The sequence below is a fragment of the Limulus polyphemus genome, unplaced genomic scaffold (assembly GCF_000517525.1).
Source record: "Limulus polyphemus unplaced genomic scaffold, Limulus_polyphemus-2.1.2 Scaffold821, whole genome shotgun sequence".
Taxonomy (NCBI): Eukaryota; Metazoa; Arthropoda; class Merostomata; order Xiphosura; family Limulidae; genus Limulus; species Limulus polyphemus.
In genome coordinates, this window is record NW_013666431.1 from 177,580 (window position 1) to 195,589 (window position 18,010).

The 18,010-nt window shown below is 31.9% G+C and overlaps 1 protein-coding gene across 1 annotated transcript in view; it reads right to left on the reverse strand.

Moving 5' to 3' along the window:
• The window catches only part of LOC106460714 (voltage-dependent calcium channel subunit alpha-2/delta-3-like), a 214,017-nt gene that overhangs the window by 8,624 nt on the left and 187,383 nt on the right, over positions 1-18,010 (reverse strand). Inside the window, exons 26-33 of the mRNA XM_022387493.1 lie at positions 7,565-7,597; positions 7,104-7,217; positions 6,468-6,580; positions 3,550-3,689; positions 1,848-1,883; positions 1,551-1,613; positions 784-854; positions 367-442 (exon numbers count right to left, since the gene is read on the reverse strand). Coding sequence (XP_022243201.1) covers positions 367-442; positions 784-854; positions 1,551-1,613; positions 1,848-1,883; positions 3,550-3,689; positions 6,468-6,580; positions 7,104-7,217; positions 7,565-7,597 — 646 coding nt within the window. The remainder of the gene's footprint in view (positions 1-366; positions 443-783; positions 855-1,550; positions 1,614-1,847; positions 1,884-3,549; positions 3,690-6,467; positions 6,581-7,103; positions 7,218-7,564; positions 7,598-18,010) is intronic.

The following is an 18,010-nucleotide window of genomic DNA, read 5'->3' on the forward strand; positions in this document are numbered from 1 at the left end:
TGGATAAAAAGTGGTAAAAAAACATGATGAGACTGGAAAACAATCTCATACACTCTACATGTTTTGACGTAAACTACTGCATCATCCTCAGGAGTGTAATGTTTTGCAAAAAATAACACTTATTTATACAATTATCAAAACATCAATATACATAATACAATATTGTTTAACTCTAGTTAAAACGTTTTAAGCCTAGAAATGTCCCAACTACAAATAGCAGTTTTAAATCACAATGGTTTAATTAAGGGTGACCTATCTGCAATGTATGCCTTTATTTAAACATTTTAAAATGAGACATATGGTTTGCTTTTACAATGCACATAAATCTCGTGTATATTCATAATACAGCTTTGTTAGCTTACTTACTGTCATTAAAATGGATGCTGGGCCAGAGGGAGCAATGGTATCCAAACAAATTGCTTGATAATCATACAAGTGAACCCTTCAAAGAAAAAAAAATCAAAACAAAGATGTAGCTACTGCACACTGATGTAATTTTATAAAAGCTCAATTCTTACAAGTTCTGTTTATTAACAGTTCATTCAAACTTAGAAAAGACAGAGTAAATATTTGACTATTCATCTTGGCTGGAATGTTTTGTTTTTTTGGAATAATTTGTACATAAATGATTAATAAATTTTCTGTAATATTGCCTTCAATTTTTAAGTTTTAAAAAGCCTGTTTCTATAATCAGTTAATTGTACTTTTACTACAAAACGATTCTTTGTATTAAAAAAGTTCTAAGCTAAAACCAGAATAAGAACAGGATGTTTCTCTTCCAACCTATTATAAATTCCATAGTTAATCATTGAGTCAAACAGTGTGTAGTCCACTTCTCCAAAGAACTTTCCTGTCTGTAAATATCAATAAAAAAGAGGTCATTAATTGATTGATAATTAAACTTACTGATGAAATAATATTAACGTATGAATCCCCAAAAGAAAAGTGAACAGTAAGAAAATTTTACTTAACACATGTACAGACAACATTAGAAAATGTACTTTTTTTTTTTATGGTAAACAGTTGAAGTAAAATATTTTGTAATTAATAAATATCACTCTTCCTTCCAAGTCTGTTTTGAGTTTGTATATTTCATGCATTTATCTTGAAAAATAGTTAATTTCTAAGATGTCTGGAGTACATTATAGGGGTAATGTAGAAAGAAGAAACAACTCAAGCTCATAAATATATATATATATATATATATACCTTTCTTGCAACAGCTTTTTATTCAGTTTATTTATCAAAAACTTTCCTATAATTAAAAAACAGATTATTTTATCTCAAGAGAATATAAATGTATTTATAATTTCATTGTAATAAAAACAAATATTAAGATATGAAAAATTATGTTTTAATAATTGAAACATAAAACAGTCTTCTTTCTTTTTAAATAGAAAATAAAACTGCACCAAAAACTTTCAACATTGGAATCTGTGTTTGATACATTGTAATAGAGCTTGTTTTTAACTTGACATCTGCATGTCATTATTTCTGAAGATTCAGAGTTGAGATGCTTCAAAAGGAATCAGAAAATAAGCAAATCTTACCTGAGAGTGTACCTCAGATACAATGATAAAACCATTGTTATCCAGTAAATAACAGTCGAGTCTCTGAAAAACAGAAAAAATGTTTAGAACGGGAAATATAAATGTATTTATAAATCTTTCTTGTAAACAAATGATGGTTAGATAACAATCTCAAGCATTTTAACTTTTATCAAAAGAAAGAAAACCATTGCTAAAAATTAGTTTTAGTAAGGATTAGCATTAAATAAAAGATACACTAATTTTATATAAAAAAGAAACCTTCAGGTTAACTGATATACTGAGAAAAAAAAAACATACCTCGTTACTGCAGTTGTATCGACACTTATGAATACACTGGAAAAGAAAAACAAAAGTGAAAGAAACAGATAATTTATGGTTTTTACAAATTTGACTGAAAATAATTAATTACTATTGTACTAGATGTACTTCTGCAGGTTCCCTGAAAGTGTTCTGTTTCAAGAGTAAATAAAACCAAAATTAAGAGTAACAAATATTTTTATTTCTTGCTTTTGACGTTCATAAGTCATGCTGTGTTGTAGCTTACAGAATGCATAATTCTTTTTGTGATTCATGGCATGCACGCATTTTACTGATGTCATGACAATACAAATTGCAACATTAAGCATCCCTTATGTGATGTCATTTTGTGTCTATTGACTGACTGACAGACAACACATACTGTATGTTGGTGCAAGTCTGTTGCCAATTCATCAATTTACACAGAACAGAACAAGAAAATACAATAATTTTCACTGTCATTGTCTGTTGCCACTTCATCAGTTTATATGGAACAGAGCAAGACCAGTGTTTTTACACTTAATCTCTATTGTCACTTCATAAAGAACAAGACAAGAGTGTTTACAATCAATGTTGTCACTTCATTTATTTACAAATAACAAAATAAGACAAGTTTTAACATTCATTGTGTAGTATCACTGTTTTAATTTACAATGCTTCTGGAGAAAAGGCATATGTATTTCAAATGACATGAAAGGATTCAGTATTATAAACTTTTAACTTAAATAAGCAAGTACACCCATAGTGTCTGAAAAATGTCAGTTGTTTACCTAAGATATTTGAAAATTTTACTCACATACATATGCCTGTGTGTACGTGTACATATTTTAATAACAGAGAACTGGTCATGGTATGCAGACAACTTTTTCAGTGCTCTGGCACACTGCAGTAGGTCAATCCTCTTTAACTCTCTCTGATGGAAGATAACAGTGGAGGACTATGTGGCTTAACATCACGTAGTATTGTACTGAGGTTGACTATGTAGAAGTTTGATAACAACTGGAGGCTATGCCCTCCCTATTCTTATTTGTGGAATCACAGTCACATGGGTAGTGTATGTATTCTGGGAGAGATGACACTACTATTTTTTTCTATATAAAAATCAGCTTTCTCTGTCTTAGAAGAATATCAAGCTTTATCTAGATTTTTTTCCTGTTAAGACCTCTTAACAATAAAAAAAGAAGTGCTATCCATCATCTTTGACTTGTGTCACAAGTAAATAAATATTTTGTTCATTTGTTTTTATATTGTGCTGTTTCTTTTCTTAAACTAAGTCAAAGTCAGAAATTTAGTTTCAACCCTGCATAACATTTTCTGATGTACCTTTTGTTGTTGTTGTGGTTATTGTTTTTATCTGTAAGGTAATCAGTGCACCTGAAAACTACCACCTGTGTTTTTGCAAACATCTTGCATTTTGCATACCTATCTTAAAAAATGAAAGTTTGCCATCAACGTTAAGGTATTTCATTAGAATGTCAATTTTAATAATCAGTTTTTAAAGTAACCACACAATAGTAGAAATATGATACAAGGATATTTATATTGAAGAATTGAATTGCTTAGCTTTGAAGCCACTAATGCAACAGTTGTTTTAATGCCTGGGTGTGTATTTCAAATGTCACTCATGTATTTTTGAATATCATTATTACTAAATGGTATATGTTTATCTTTAATTAGTATATTTAAAATAGCTGTCACCTACTTTTGATGTTTCCTTGAAGAACTCTGATACAAAAGTTGAGTGTCGGATCTGTAGCCCTACAACAGCAACTGGAGCTTTTTTTTCACCTTCACTGACAAAAATTGCATGGCTAGCTGTCACAAGTGGGTCACGTTTTGTTCCTGAATTTTAATCAAGCAGGAAAGTTGAGGTTAATTTTGAAAATGACTAAAGAAAGTCATGTGTTTGAACAAAAACTAACTAGGGTGGCCACATTATGTCTAGGCAGAATTTTAGGTTTTCCATACCTGTATATTAACAACAGAATGATAATTCAACCTTTTCCTGACAACTACCTAACTAATACCACTTTAACTTGTACTCTGGTTATAAATGGTAATAAAACATAAGAACATATTTTCTTCAGACTATGATTTTCAAACAGAGACACTACAATTTAAAGGCAGACCATAAAATTTACCATTTCTACTTATAAAATAACAAATTCATCTGACCTGTCATTAAATATAAAGTACACAGACAAATCAAAATCATGCTAAAATAAACCAATAACTGACATAGCTAAACAGGATAGCTTGTGCCCCTGTGCCAGTTTTGAGATAAAAGTGTGTGTGGGGGTTACAATTTTTCCTTACATCCCACAAGGCTTTAGTTGGGTATGTTCCCAATCTATCTAGCTGAATTACCAAGAGTTGATGTAACTCAAAACTATAGGTTTTAGCATAAATAACCTGTAAATACAAGTTAAGATGAAATTTGCAAATGGAACAAAAATTGAATAAGATATGTTTAATGGCACACAATTTGGTAAAAGATTCTAAATCAGATTCCACAATGAATTAATGATTACAAAATGAATTATAATATCAGGCCTCTCAGCAGATCCCAAAAATATACAGGAATATTCTTCACAAAAATATAGGAATTGTAGGGCAAAATAAACGCCAATATTAAACCAAATCAGCAATACAATTTGTTCATTATATAAATTGCATAAAATTGCATATATCATAAAATTACATGAATTGATGCTTAATCATAGAAAAATCATTTAGCCTTTTCTATTAACAAGAGTAACTAGAATAAAATCTCAAAACACTGGTACTTCTACCTAATACTCAAATATTTATAACACTGCATATTAAACAATATAAAACCATGACAGCACTTTTAAATATTTATAAAAATATGAGAAGCAAAGACAAAAGTTCACTGGCTGTTGGCAACATCAGTACTCATTAAAGACATGTATACATGGATATTGTGTGGCTATGTTTTTTTTGCATTTATAAGGCAACACCAGTTCTTGTTAATGGTAAGATATATGGAAGGACAAATTGGAAAACTTATAATATTTGACCAAGAGCATTTACAAAGTTCAAACATTACAAATCATTTAACATCAGTGGATTCTCAATGGACATTAGTATTTTTACGAAAACGTTACATAAATTCACCACGGAAGACTCAGTGCACGTGACTGGTGAATAACGAAGGACAAAGATTCAGCGTGTGTGGCCAGCAAATAACAAAGCTAACTAGCTTCCCATTAAGTGAATTATATCCACGTCAACTCATATTAAACTTGTTTATCGTGAACCCTCGATAATATATCAAGGAAGTTCCAGACTAGAAAGAAGACTATATTGTTTGTGAAACTTTTGTTTATAAATCATTGTTTGTAATAACTATTATAATAATTGTTTTTGTAAATTGTATTGTTGTGTGTATATAAAAACGTACGTTAAAAAGAATTATGTGTATCAATCATGTTGGTAAATATCATAAACTGACTATATATCAGCTCTAATTTAAATACTAAATCTAAAGTACAATTAAACTACTAAATTTATTAGTTAACTTAATTTCAGACTATTTGAAATTCTAATACATAACATGATCAACAGTTATTAGATGAGATGATTTGACAAAGGTAGGACTTTATTTGTAAGTCCTGATCCTTTCAAGTAAGAAATCAAAGAGTTTGAAAAATAGAAAACCATGTTTACAATTCATCTTCCCACTGTAGCTGATCAACCTGATAAATGGATCACAAGAGTCTGGAAATATCTTTGCTCCACGTTTCAGTAACAGAGCAGTTTCACATAAACAAGGTAAAGTAGGACAAACTACAGCTACTCCTTCAAATGTTAGATAGTTTCCGTGGTCAGACTCTGCTGCAGAAAGTAATACCTGGGGCTGAATTCAGGAAGTTCCAAGCAGAATTTTGAAAAATAAAAATATTTTATAACTATGAAATATAAACTCTGTAAGAGTGCAAATATGGTACTTGTATACCAAACATGTAACTTTATGTTGTTTTTTTGTATTCATAAGGCTATAACAATTTTAATTAAAGATTCGCATACATGTAATCTTTGTGGCTTTCTTTTTGTTGTATTTTCAAGTTAGTACTAGTTCTTGTTAAAGATATGTAAAATATATAAATCATGTGTCTGTTTGTTTGTTTTTTGTACTTATATGGCAATACCTACATTCAAAGATGAAAGAGAACAGCATAAAAAAGTCATCTTTTGTCTTGGGTACAAAGTCACTAGTGATAAATTCCATAATGAGTGTATTTTGAACTACAAACACAAAGAAAACAAAAGATGAATTGTCTGACCAATCTCCACGTTATTTCTGAAGAAGCCATTTCAACATTTACCATTTTAGGGGAATATTATTTGGGTACTGTGTTTACAATATCAAAAGGAATTTCTACTAGGTCACAAAAATGAAAACAAACATTCTTGTAGACCCACAAGTTTAAGTGCATGATCAATTTTGCAGAAAGAATACTGTATATTTTCTTAACTGATAGATTTTTCCTATTTTAAAAAACAAAACAAGCAAAAATATCCCATAAAAAAGAAGTGTAGATACAATTTAATTGATAAATAAATACAAAACTAAGAACTGTTATATTATGCTTTTACCTGCATCAAAAGGCACAGAGTACACAAACGCTGAGGAGTTAACACTATAAAAGTCAACGGCTCTTTTGTAGAACAGTTCATCAATAGCCCTTGTATGAACATCATAGAATGGCCTAAAAAGTATTTAAAAAACGAACATTAATTTATTTTAAAAATGTATCCGGGTTTTTTTTTGCATACAAACAAGACTTGTGAATCACTCTATTGACACTAAGGCATAAAAATTAAAACATGTTGGTTGTATATAAGGCAAAGTGTCATAATGAAAACATGTCACAAGATTGTATTGGAAATATAATAACAACTTTCTTGGAGTCAGCAGTTATTTTGATACGTATGGTAAAATTTTAAGAACAACAGGTCTCTCTCATTAATATAAATTTATTGTAGTTTGATTATTACAGAAGAAAAATATACTCTTAACTACTGCTGCTAGTACTGCTAGTAAGATATTTTTTTTAGCAACTACCCTACCCATTATCACAAAACAAAAGCTAATCTCAAAATAAAAGGTTAGCCAGTTAGCTACTGTCAATAAGACATTTTATAAAATACTCAAACTTTTGGTTATCACAGTACTTCAGTATTGTTCAAAGAAAGTATGTGAATATTTAAGAAAGTATTCCAAAAACCAACCTTTCTGTGTTATTGGCTATCTCTTCTGGGGACTGATGATCCTCAAACCTCATGAACCCACTACGAGTTGCTACGAAGGTGGTTACCATCCCAAACATTTTCAGCACCTTTTCTCTGTTGGTATACCAAGATTTCCAGTTATCAAAATTTGAGATTTCCTGAACAATTTTAAATATAATGTTTCTTGAAAGACTAAAGAAAAACTACTTTTAAATTAAGTTCCTCTTTTCAGTTTAAAGATCTGTAAGTATTAAAAATTATGTTTAACAAGCTAACACTGGCAGTTAGTTATTACTTTGCTTTTAACAATTTGTACAATTTTCTTCTTGTTATTCTACTTATATTTCTACACTACAAGTCTTTTCATCTTTACATATTGTCAAATAAGCTGTCCTTCAGTCAAATTTACCAAGTCTTCCTAAAAATGTGGAGAGACTAAAGAAATGATAAGTTGACTTTACCTGGGAAGCAGGACCAGTAGCAGAAATAGTGGGCTTATGGTTAAATTAAGGGAGAAAGAATTAGTTGAATACATTCATTCAGTGTGGGACAGCCTTAGGGACCAACCACATGAGTGAAGAGACTTTCTGCACTGACTTGGATCTTCTACAGAACTGACAAAACAGCAGAATGGTTTTAATTTTTTCTTCAATATATTCAATCTTTCAACTTTATGACCTCATAACTGAGTTGCTTGTACATGATAATGTATGTATTTTCACAACAGAGATACAAACATCATACGACTAAGTACGTGATTTACACTAATTTGTATGCTCAGCTGGTTAAGAAGTACTTTTAAATTTGTTTTTCTTTATTAAGTATTGCTTTCAATATTGGATAGTCATAGCTTCTTTTGTGTGTAATTCTGTACATTCCTATAGTAACTGTTTAGGTAAAACATTTAGCAATATATTGCTAAAAAGTTTTTCTTTATAAATGTTCAACTCTGCACTTGAAGGATATATTATTTCTGTAGAATAATTCAGTCTAAATGCATGCAAGGCCAGATTCTTTACTGTAGGTGTTTGTAACTTGTTGGCGATAAATTTCAACTACAAACAAACAGCATACTCGTTTTAAAATAATATATTAAAAACAAATCAAATGTATATACAAATGTTTGTTACACTGTTGGTTACCAGAGTTTTATCCAGAGCTTTAAATAATTGTCCCTTTTTTTTTGTCAAAGTCCACACAGGCTGGTTCAGTTACTTTAGAATGCAATTGACAAGTGTCGGACTTCTCGGTACGTAAATAATTCTGCCTGCAAGTACTTGTCCCAGTCATGTGGTCTCTCCTGGCACATCTTCTTCAGCATGCTACAAGATGACAAAGAGCTGATGAGTCTGCACACCTCTTGCATCAGTTCTGAAGTAAACTGGCTCCCTCTGTCACTCAAAGACTTCTTTTGGAAAGCCTACTCTGCAGAACTCCTCAAGGAGGTCTTCTTCTACTCTCTCCATCTCTATCTTAAACAGTGCTATGGTTTCTAGGTAATGTGTTGCACAGTCAACTATTGTCAGCATGTACTGGTTGCCCTTGTCAGATGAAAGTGCTAGTGGTCTGATCAAGTCCACAGTTACTCTGCTGAATGGCTCTTCTATGAGAGGCATCTCATCCAGTGGCGTCTTGGTCACCTTCCCTCTAGGGCAGTAATTCTGAATGTGGGGCGTATGCTCCACAGGGGAGCAATTTGAATATATTTGGGGCAATTTGAAAATGCCACAATAAGAAAAAATTTTCAATTGGGTGTGAAGAGTGAAAAATGTTCCGTAACTCAAAACTAAATTTCTAAACTTTACATTATATTATTATACCTTTTCAACACTGAGTTTGTTTTTATATTAAGGGGGCATCAAATTTTTTGAGGTGTTGAGGTGGGGCATAGAGCAAAAAGTTTAAGAACCACTGCTCCAGGGATTGTCCTTTGGCATATGTCACATTTCCGATGACCTGCAGCCAGTGGAAGTTGCTGGTAATTCTGTCTGCCATCTTCTTCACTCCTAGGTATCCTACCACAATCAACTTGTGAGCCAACTTAATCATGTGAGTCTGGTATTATGTTGGTACTATGATCTATTTAACTTCCCCAGAAGAACTATCTTGATAGATCCAGTACAGCACTCCCTTCCAGTCCCCTATTCTGTAAGTCCCTTTCTCATTGATCTTGTGCTTAAATTTGTCCCTGGCACTGTCCCAAAGTTTCTGCAGTGAAGGGTCTTTCTTCTGTGCTTCTTTCATTTCCTGTAGACCTAAATTTGGGATGTTGCCTTTTGAGACTTGCTGGGAGTTGATGTCTTGCTTGCTTTTCTTCTCTTGAGCTCTAGTGGTAACTGCAGATGTCTCATCAGTCTTCTTTCTGTCTGGTTCCTCCAAACTTCTACTGCCTAGTATATTGCCAATCACCCAGTCATGTATTGGTGCCTTCATACACATAACCTCAAGGTGTCCCACATAGTATGGAGTGTTCACCTTTATCCTTGCTATGGGAAACTTTCTCACTTTCCCATCAATCAGCACACACACACATATGTACTTTGCCTGTCATCTGATCATCAGATACTAGAATGGTTCTCACTGCTTCACCCAGTATCTTGTATGACTTTCACTTTCTTGTCCCCAACATAGCCTTCACCTACAGGCATGTTGTGGTTTGTTGGCACCTCTCAATGTTTGTAAAATGCTCTGATCACCACGGGCACTGTTGACTCATTTGCTAACTTGAGCTGACCATTAATCATGTACTGTTTAATCATGGTGACAGCACTTCCTTCTTGTGGTGAATCTGTTTCTTCTGGCAGCAGTATCCATGGTGATACTCACTCTTTTCTTGTTTCTTTCCAGTACCATCTTTATGGGTAGCTCCAGCTGCCTTATGTTGAGATTTCTGTTGTTGTTTGTTGGTGACAGACTTGCACTCACTTGCAATGTGCCCCATTTTATAACAAGCATAGCATCTCTTCTCCCTTTTGTCTGTTGATTTCTTGTCACCTTTTGTGTCATCCTACTTCTGATCAGCCATCCCTGGTTTTGACTTTGACTGGTTATTCTTGGACTTGCCAATTATACTCCCTTGATGGGCTTCTACATACTGTTCTGACAGCTTGGTCATTTTGTCCACGTCTTTCAGTGCTTTCTCCTTTATGAACAGTGACATGTCAGTGGAGCACATGATCATGAACTGCTCATGTATTAGTTGATCTGCCAGTCCTTCAAAACTATCTTCATACTTGGCCATGTCAGTCCATCTTGTGAAATATTGCCACAGATGTGCCACAAACTGAAATGTAGCTTCTCCAGTGTCAGGTAAGTTCCTAGCATTTCAGCAAGGCCAATTTTAACTTTTTATAGTCCATGGCATCTCCTGACATCATTGCTGCATACACTTGTAGGCCATTTCTTGCGAGAAGGGCCTGAGGCAGAATGCCCAGTCACCTTTGTCTCAGTTACGACTTTGGGCAAATCTTTCATACCTCTCCAGAAAAGCATCCATGTCACCTTTCTGTTCATCAAATTTGGGTAGCTTGGGTTGGCTGGCCCTAACCCCATTATTTTACTTGGGTCCTCCATCTTTCTGTTGGATGAGCTTGATGATCTCAATTTATGCTCCTATTCTCTCTGTTTCCAATCTCTCCTTTTGTTCTTTCTTGTTACATTGTTGGTTACCACAGTTGTATCTAGAGCTTTAAAAAAATAGTCTCTTTTTCATCAAAATCCACACAGGCTGGTTCAGATACTTTAGAAAAATTGGCAAGATAAATTATTCTTCTCTGATCTGTTATTACATTATGGTCTGTAAAAATTTCACTTTAAAAATCGCCACTGTACACTATTTATCTCTAAGCACATGACAAAGCAGTCTAGAACTAGAAATAAGTAATGATTTTTTGACATGTATTTATACCCCGACAGAAGTCTAAAATATTCTAAACAATACTAGATATATTCTGATGCAATAATACTCGCTTAAACCAATGAGAAACTCAGAAAGTTCTAGCAACATGATGCAATGATCTCACTGTTGTAAACAACAACTAATTCATAACAATTGAAATACACAACATATGATTTGTAAACATGTGCACCAGAGCAGGTTCAGCAGACCAAGCAGCAGCCAGACCAAAATTTTGTTACAGTAACTAGAGGTTTTTTTTTACTTTAACTTGTGCTTCAAAAATTGTTTCTAGACCTACAGTAGTATGTACGAATCAGTATGACAATGCATAATAAATTACATGTGTAATTTACAAATGCGCTCGCTTATAACTATGGCGAGTATAAGTACCTATTTTTGTGAATCATTAAAAGTGCTTGCAAATTATTAATACTTTCAATAAATTAGCACGAAATTAAATCTTAGAGCACCTATTTTTCGAAAGTTGTCATGCTTTTAACATTATTATGATTGCCTGACCAATCCAAAATTCCTTCCTCCACCAATGGTAAGCAATTATGTAAACCCATATGACACCCATACTATATAAACTATCTAAAACAGTCACATACAACTAACAATATTCTGCTATTCCATTAAAACTATCTAGCCTGATGAAGGGCAGCAATAAGTAAGGCTGACATTCATTTGAAAGCTTATGTTAACCATGTTAAAACACTAAACTTACTCCATTTAACAATTGAAAATCTTTATAATTAAAATTTCTTTTTTAAATATAAAACTTGTATTATGGCCAAAAAAGTGGTTTTAATGCGAAAGCACCAACTGATGCTTCAATGCAATCAAATCATTACTTTTTATCTTTCTAGTGTATTGGTTAATAAGAAATATTTCTAGTCAGTTAATTAATGAATATGCTAGTTTTTAAATAATTTTTTCTGGTTTACAGTTAGTTTGCATTTGAAAGAAGTAAGACTGGATACAGTCTTATTAACCACAAAGAAATGAGCTGTATAAAAAATGATCCAGTCATGTGAACAGTTTGATACATTGTCCTTTAGCCACTGGCTACTTTTCACTTCAATGTTATCAGATGACGCAAGTCCTTCAGAAAGTCTCTCCAACTCTGTGGGTTTAGTCAAGGTGGATCAACTTAAGTCTGTGAAAAGAAGACAAAATTGGACATACCTGTTTCCTGAATGCTAGAACTAAAGTGAGAAAAGAACTTACCAATTCCTTTATGAGCAACTAGAAGAAAATCTTGATTATTTAGTCAAGTAATAAAGATCAGCAATTTAAGGTCCCTCCCAGAGGTCATTATGAACTTGTAAACAGTAGTAACTTACTACTGTGTTCTTCTAGAGTTCAAAGCTCTCTGAACTGATCATGAGCAATAGTGAACATTCAAAATGCATATGTATTAAAACAGAAACTAAGTGAAAGTTTTAACTTAGCCATTGTCTTTTAGTAAAATACTGTATTTTCAATTAGCTTGTAAACGAAAACAATTGTTTGAAAATAAAAACTAATTTTGCCTACTTTTCTTCTGTCAAGATAAATGTATATAATTTTTCATTAGGTGAATGCAGTTTAAAAATGAGAATACAGTGAATGTCAACATTCCTGAGTTTAATTCTGCTTCCTTTATCCAACCAAATTAATTCATAAATATGAATACTATTGTTTTCTTTTTACTGATTATTCAGTACAAAAAAATAACATTATGTGTATTTTTGATTAAATAAGTAACAATTATTTGAAGAATGTCAAAAAACAACCAGTAACTTTTCTTCTGGGCTTTCATTTGCAAGTTTAAACTCTGAATATATTGCAAGTGGGTTATAAAAACTTCAACTAATTTCAAATTTCTTGTAACTTCATAGCATACAGTATTAAGGTAAAATCAAGTAAGCATTTGATAGCTGTACTTAACACCCAGTCTGTAAATCAGGGAGACATATTTGGTAGGTTGATTCCCTGACAAAGCTTTCTGGTACTTAATTTTTTTTTAAATTCTGAATAGAGGTTTGAACTCCTTTGCATCATCTGGAATTTGAATTGCCCACCAGTGTGATCAAATTCGCACTAGTTTCCAGGCCATGACAGAGTAAAACCCATACCCAATTCAAAATCATACACAAAACACAGTAATGGCTGCACATGTTGGGCAATACAAGATCTGGTTTTTCAGCTCTACAAAGTTATTTACTTTGCAGTTTTCATGAGCTCAGAGATGGTCAAGGAAGTTCAACAAAGCTTACTTACTGCTGTAAGGTGGTTACATGCAATAACTGCCTGAACATGATCACTTCTATTATTTTTTGCAGGAGAAACACAGTCCAGTTAACCTTCTAAACTTTGCATCTTCATGGGTGAACATTAGTGAAAGTTCTTTTGATGACAACAAATCAAGCCCTTTAATGGAGTACAAATGTTTTTGTTCTAACTTGAATACTGGAAATCATGGCACTTCTCTGTATTACACCTAATTCCCCAAATACAATTTCATTGATTGACAGGTTGGGTGTTAAACTGATCCAGCAGAAGTAAATAATTTATGTATTTAGTATACATCAAAGTGCTATGTATTTGGATGGACAAGTTTATAAGTAAAAACATAATTAATATCATACACTACATCAAAAAAATGAAAGGGATTGGCCTGGAAAATTGCATTTGAATGCAAAACCAAAAATAAATATGACATTTGTTAAGTGTGTTTCATGAGTTCTAATGTGAGAATGCATGATTGTCATGATGTATTTTTGCACTTCTATCTCCACTGGAAATGTAACAATCCCTATTTTGTCTTTAAATATGATTAATGGCTATTTTGATGCTTACTTTCATTTTAGTTATTATTACTTCCAGATAAATAAGTGCCAAAAATAATATCTACTGGTGGTAGGCAGAACTTTTTGATGGAAGTAAATACATAGTTTTATTTAAATTTTAAATGTTGAAAACAGGACAAATACAGGAACTAGTAGCAGATGATTTTGGTTATCTAGGTTCATAATGGGAAGGTTATATCCACATAACTAGTATATACACTAAACAACCTGGATTAGATTGTAGAACAATAACTAGGCCTTATAATGTCCTCTAGTTATAGAACATAACAATGAGGAATACCCTATCCACTACCCAAGAACCCTAATAATTCCAGAACAGCAACTGACATGTAATTATCAATAATCAAATAGTCAGAAACAAAATTCATTAGTCTGACTTAAGACTAAGAAAACTTGCTTCTGTTTTATAGCCTATTCCACAGCACAGTGCTTGTTATTTAGTCCTTGGCTGTGATTCACCAGAATTAGCAGCAACACTGCGAACCACCTGTACTCTTCACTAGTCCACATTTTGTGTCTGTGTCAAAGATTGATTAGTTCACACCTGGAGACCTAGTAGTGATAAGAATGGAATGTAACATAATTGAACATGATCGTTTCCACTGTCATACAGTTACAGCATGGAAGCATTAGTATGAAGATACATATAGATCTTACTGTGATTACAAAGGGCTGGTTTACTGCTTAGTGCCACATTGACATGATATTGCCTGTATGGCATTTCACATGACAAATATATCAAACTTTGACCTTATACAAAATATTTTCTGGTGTTATACTGCTGAGATTGTGAAGGACAGTACTACCCCACCCCCCCAAAAAAAACAAAAAACAGATATCAAGGACTGACCAGAAAAAAGTCCTGATCTAAATACTATATAAAGCCTTTGAGATCCCCTTAAACATCATGAACATCAAGCAATGTCTTAAACCATTACATGATGGCAAAGAGCTTGACATTGTACCAACTGAAGGACAGGATATCCTCTAACATCTTGAGATTGTACTAATTGAAGTACAGGACAGGATACTCCCATAACCTCTTGGCATTGTACCAACCAAAGGATAAGAAGGGATACCCTCATGTAGGATAGGACAGGATATTACCATAGCATCTTGGCATTCTATCAACTGAAGGATAGAACAGGATAACCCACTAACATATTGGCATTGTACCAATTGAAATATAGGACAGGATACCTCCCCTAACATTTTGGCATTGCACTGACTAAAGGATGGGACAGTATATCCCCCTCCCAAACATCAATTGCTAACTAGTGTTCCATAGATGCCAAATCTGTATAAATGTTAGAGTGGTCCATCCACTGTGTATCTCATTTTGACAAAAGTGACCCTTTCAAATAAGTTGATTCAGTTAAGCCCTAACTCTGGCCACTTCATTGTATTTATGTTGTAACGGTTGTAACTAATAACATGTTCTCAAAAAACTGATTTTTTAATAATATTCTGTGAATAAATGGTGTTTTTAGAATATATTGTAACTTCAGCTTGATTTGTCTCTGGTTAAAAAACAATTTTAGTATAAATAATTGTCCCTTTCATTTTTTGAGGTAGTTTATTTTCACATTTTAAACATATGAATTTTGTGAAAAGTAAATATAACCTTTTAACTATAGAAACATAAATCAAGATTGATCACTACAACAACAATTCTTATTACATACTGGGATATTAGAAAATTTAAAAAAAAGATTTCAAAAACAACAAATAAACTGTTTCAAAGCTTTTCTGTTTTCATAAGTTCAACACAACAAATTATGAACCATATTATTTCTTGCTTCTTAAGCTTTTTTATAATTAATGGCTTCAAACCAGTAGCATAGGAACTTCTATTTTTAAAGAATCTGAATTGTCAGAAGTCATTTATAAATGAAGGGTATTGTTACTGAATAACTTATGACACAATATGTACTTTTTGAGAATTTTAACAAATAAAAATTTAGAACCATTACATTGAAATTTCATGGTTCTTCTGCCTAATGATGATTGTTGCCAATTCTACTTACTCTCTATAAATTAATCTGGGGGGAGGAGGAGGGGTTGTAATCCCTAGGTTCCTGTGCTACTGTTTCAAAAGTAATTAAATCATTGACAATTGCAATACAATATGTTACATATAAACACATCAAATTATTAATTTTAAATGCATTGTATCTCATCTAAATAAAACCAACATCTCAAAAATAATGAAAAAGACAAAAAAATATGTATAGTTGTACCTTTTCTCCAACTTACCTTACTGTGGTGCCTTCTTGGGCTACAAGCTAATACAAGTACCATTTACAATGAATATAAAAAAAAAAAATCCACCCTAACCAGGTTTAAGGTTGTCCCAGAACAATACACTATGGCAGGAAATATTTTAAGTCTCTATTATATTAAATTGCTAAAGAATAAAACAAAATTACAATAGTTACAATATAAAAATTACTAATTAATTATCTGAATTTACACCTTTTTTATTATTATTGTATCTCATAAAAAATTACTGTTTATCTACTTAATATTTTTTTTTATCCTGCTCACATTTAAAGAAGATTAATCTACTTATAATATATATAATTCTTTAATGGTCAAGTATATATATATATATATTATAAAATATAAATCCATTAACTTTGATAAAGTTTAAGGCTCTAAAGATATATTTACAATTTATTTACATAATAGCAAAAAATAGCAGTATCATATAAATGACAAATAAAAATTTTAAATATATAAACACTAATGAATTTACAAACAAATCACAAAATCATTACATATCATAAGGTTCTAAATAAAAATACTTTTTTCTATCCTTATTTGAAAGCTCATATAAAAGCTGATTTCAAATACTTTCTTTAATCAAATGTTTAAGCTTACATAGATATGTCCTTAAAAAAAAAAACTTTACCAAAAAAATCCTAACTCATGAGAATGTATATTTGAAAAAAATATGGTGCTCCTCTTAAAATCTGATAAATTTACAGTTAAGCCTTTTTTTCTTTGCTTAAAAGTGGAAACTTTGCCTTAAAATAAACAACAGAAGTCATATTGCATCTTCTTTTCATAAACAAACAAGTGTAAAAATTAGGTGCAAGTAATCAAATATCCATTGTTATTTAAGTTGAACCCTTCATTAAGTTATTACTTAAAAACTTTTAATTATTCTTTTTATTATAACTTTAAGATTTTGGTGGTTTTCTACTTTCTGGGTCCTGTGTTTTTTCTTTATATCATGAATAATGTTGTCTTGACATTGACAATCATATGCAATAGTTCACTGTCACACACACATTTCTTATTGTCTGAAGTTAAGCATAAAACAACACAATGAGCTATCTGTGCTCTGCCCACCACAGGTATCGAAATCTGGTTTCTAGCATTGTAAGTTTGCAGACATATTGCTATGCCACTGGGGAGCCACATTTCTTATTTCATCCAAGATTCATTAAATTTTACTCTTTACCCTATTTGAATAGCTTACTTATTATTCTCAAAGAACTGTATATAAATTGATTATTTTTCAAAGCATCTGGAACTGAATATAAAATATTGTTAAGTTTATTAACAGATGAGTAATTTTATGTTCTCTGACTTCCTGTAGCATAGTTATAGTAAACTAGTTGGTTAAAATGTATTTATTTGTTAAATATAATGAAGAGAATGCTCAAAGTCACTTTCCATTTTTTGTTTAAAAAATTTCTAACACAGCAAGACTCACACTAGTTCATCCTTTCCAAATAAAAAGACTCTAGGTTTTAAAACCTAACCAGCATAACCTAATAGTCCTATCAAAATGATTACCTTACACACCAATGATTTGATAACTAAGATATTTAGCATTCAAAACTTCTTATCTTAATTAGCTACATCATCTGCTTGGTAAACTAAATTGTGGGTTCAAAATCTAATTGTCTCAGTTTTTAGCTCTTCAAAAAAATTTTTAACATTGCAGGATGGTGTATTACCCTTAAAATTTCTTGATGTAATTGAATTTTATGAGAAATATGGATGATTTATGTAAAGTTCAGTAGAAGTAGAGAAAGATATAGCATACTTTGTCCTATAAGCACTTATTATAGCTAAGCTAAATAATAAGAAAACATCTTTTTAATGGTTTTTTAGTAGTGTGTATGGTCTTTAGAACTATG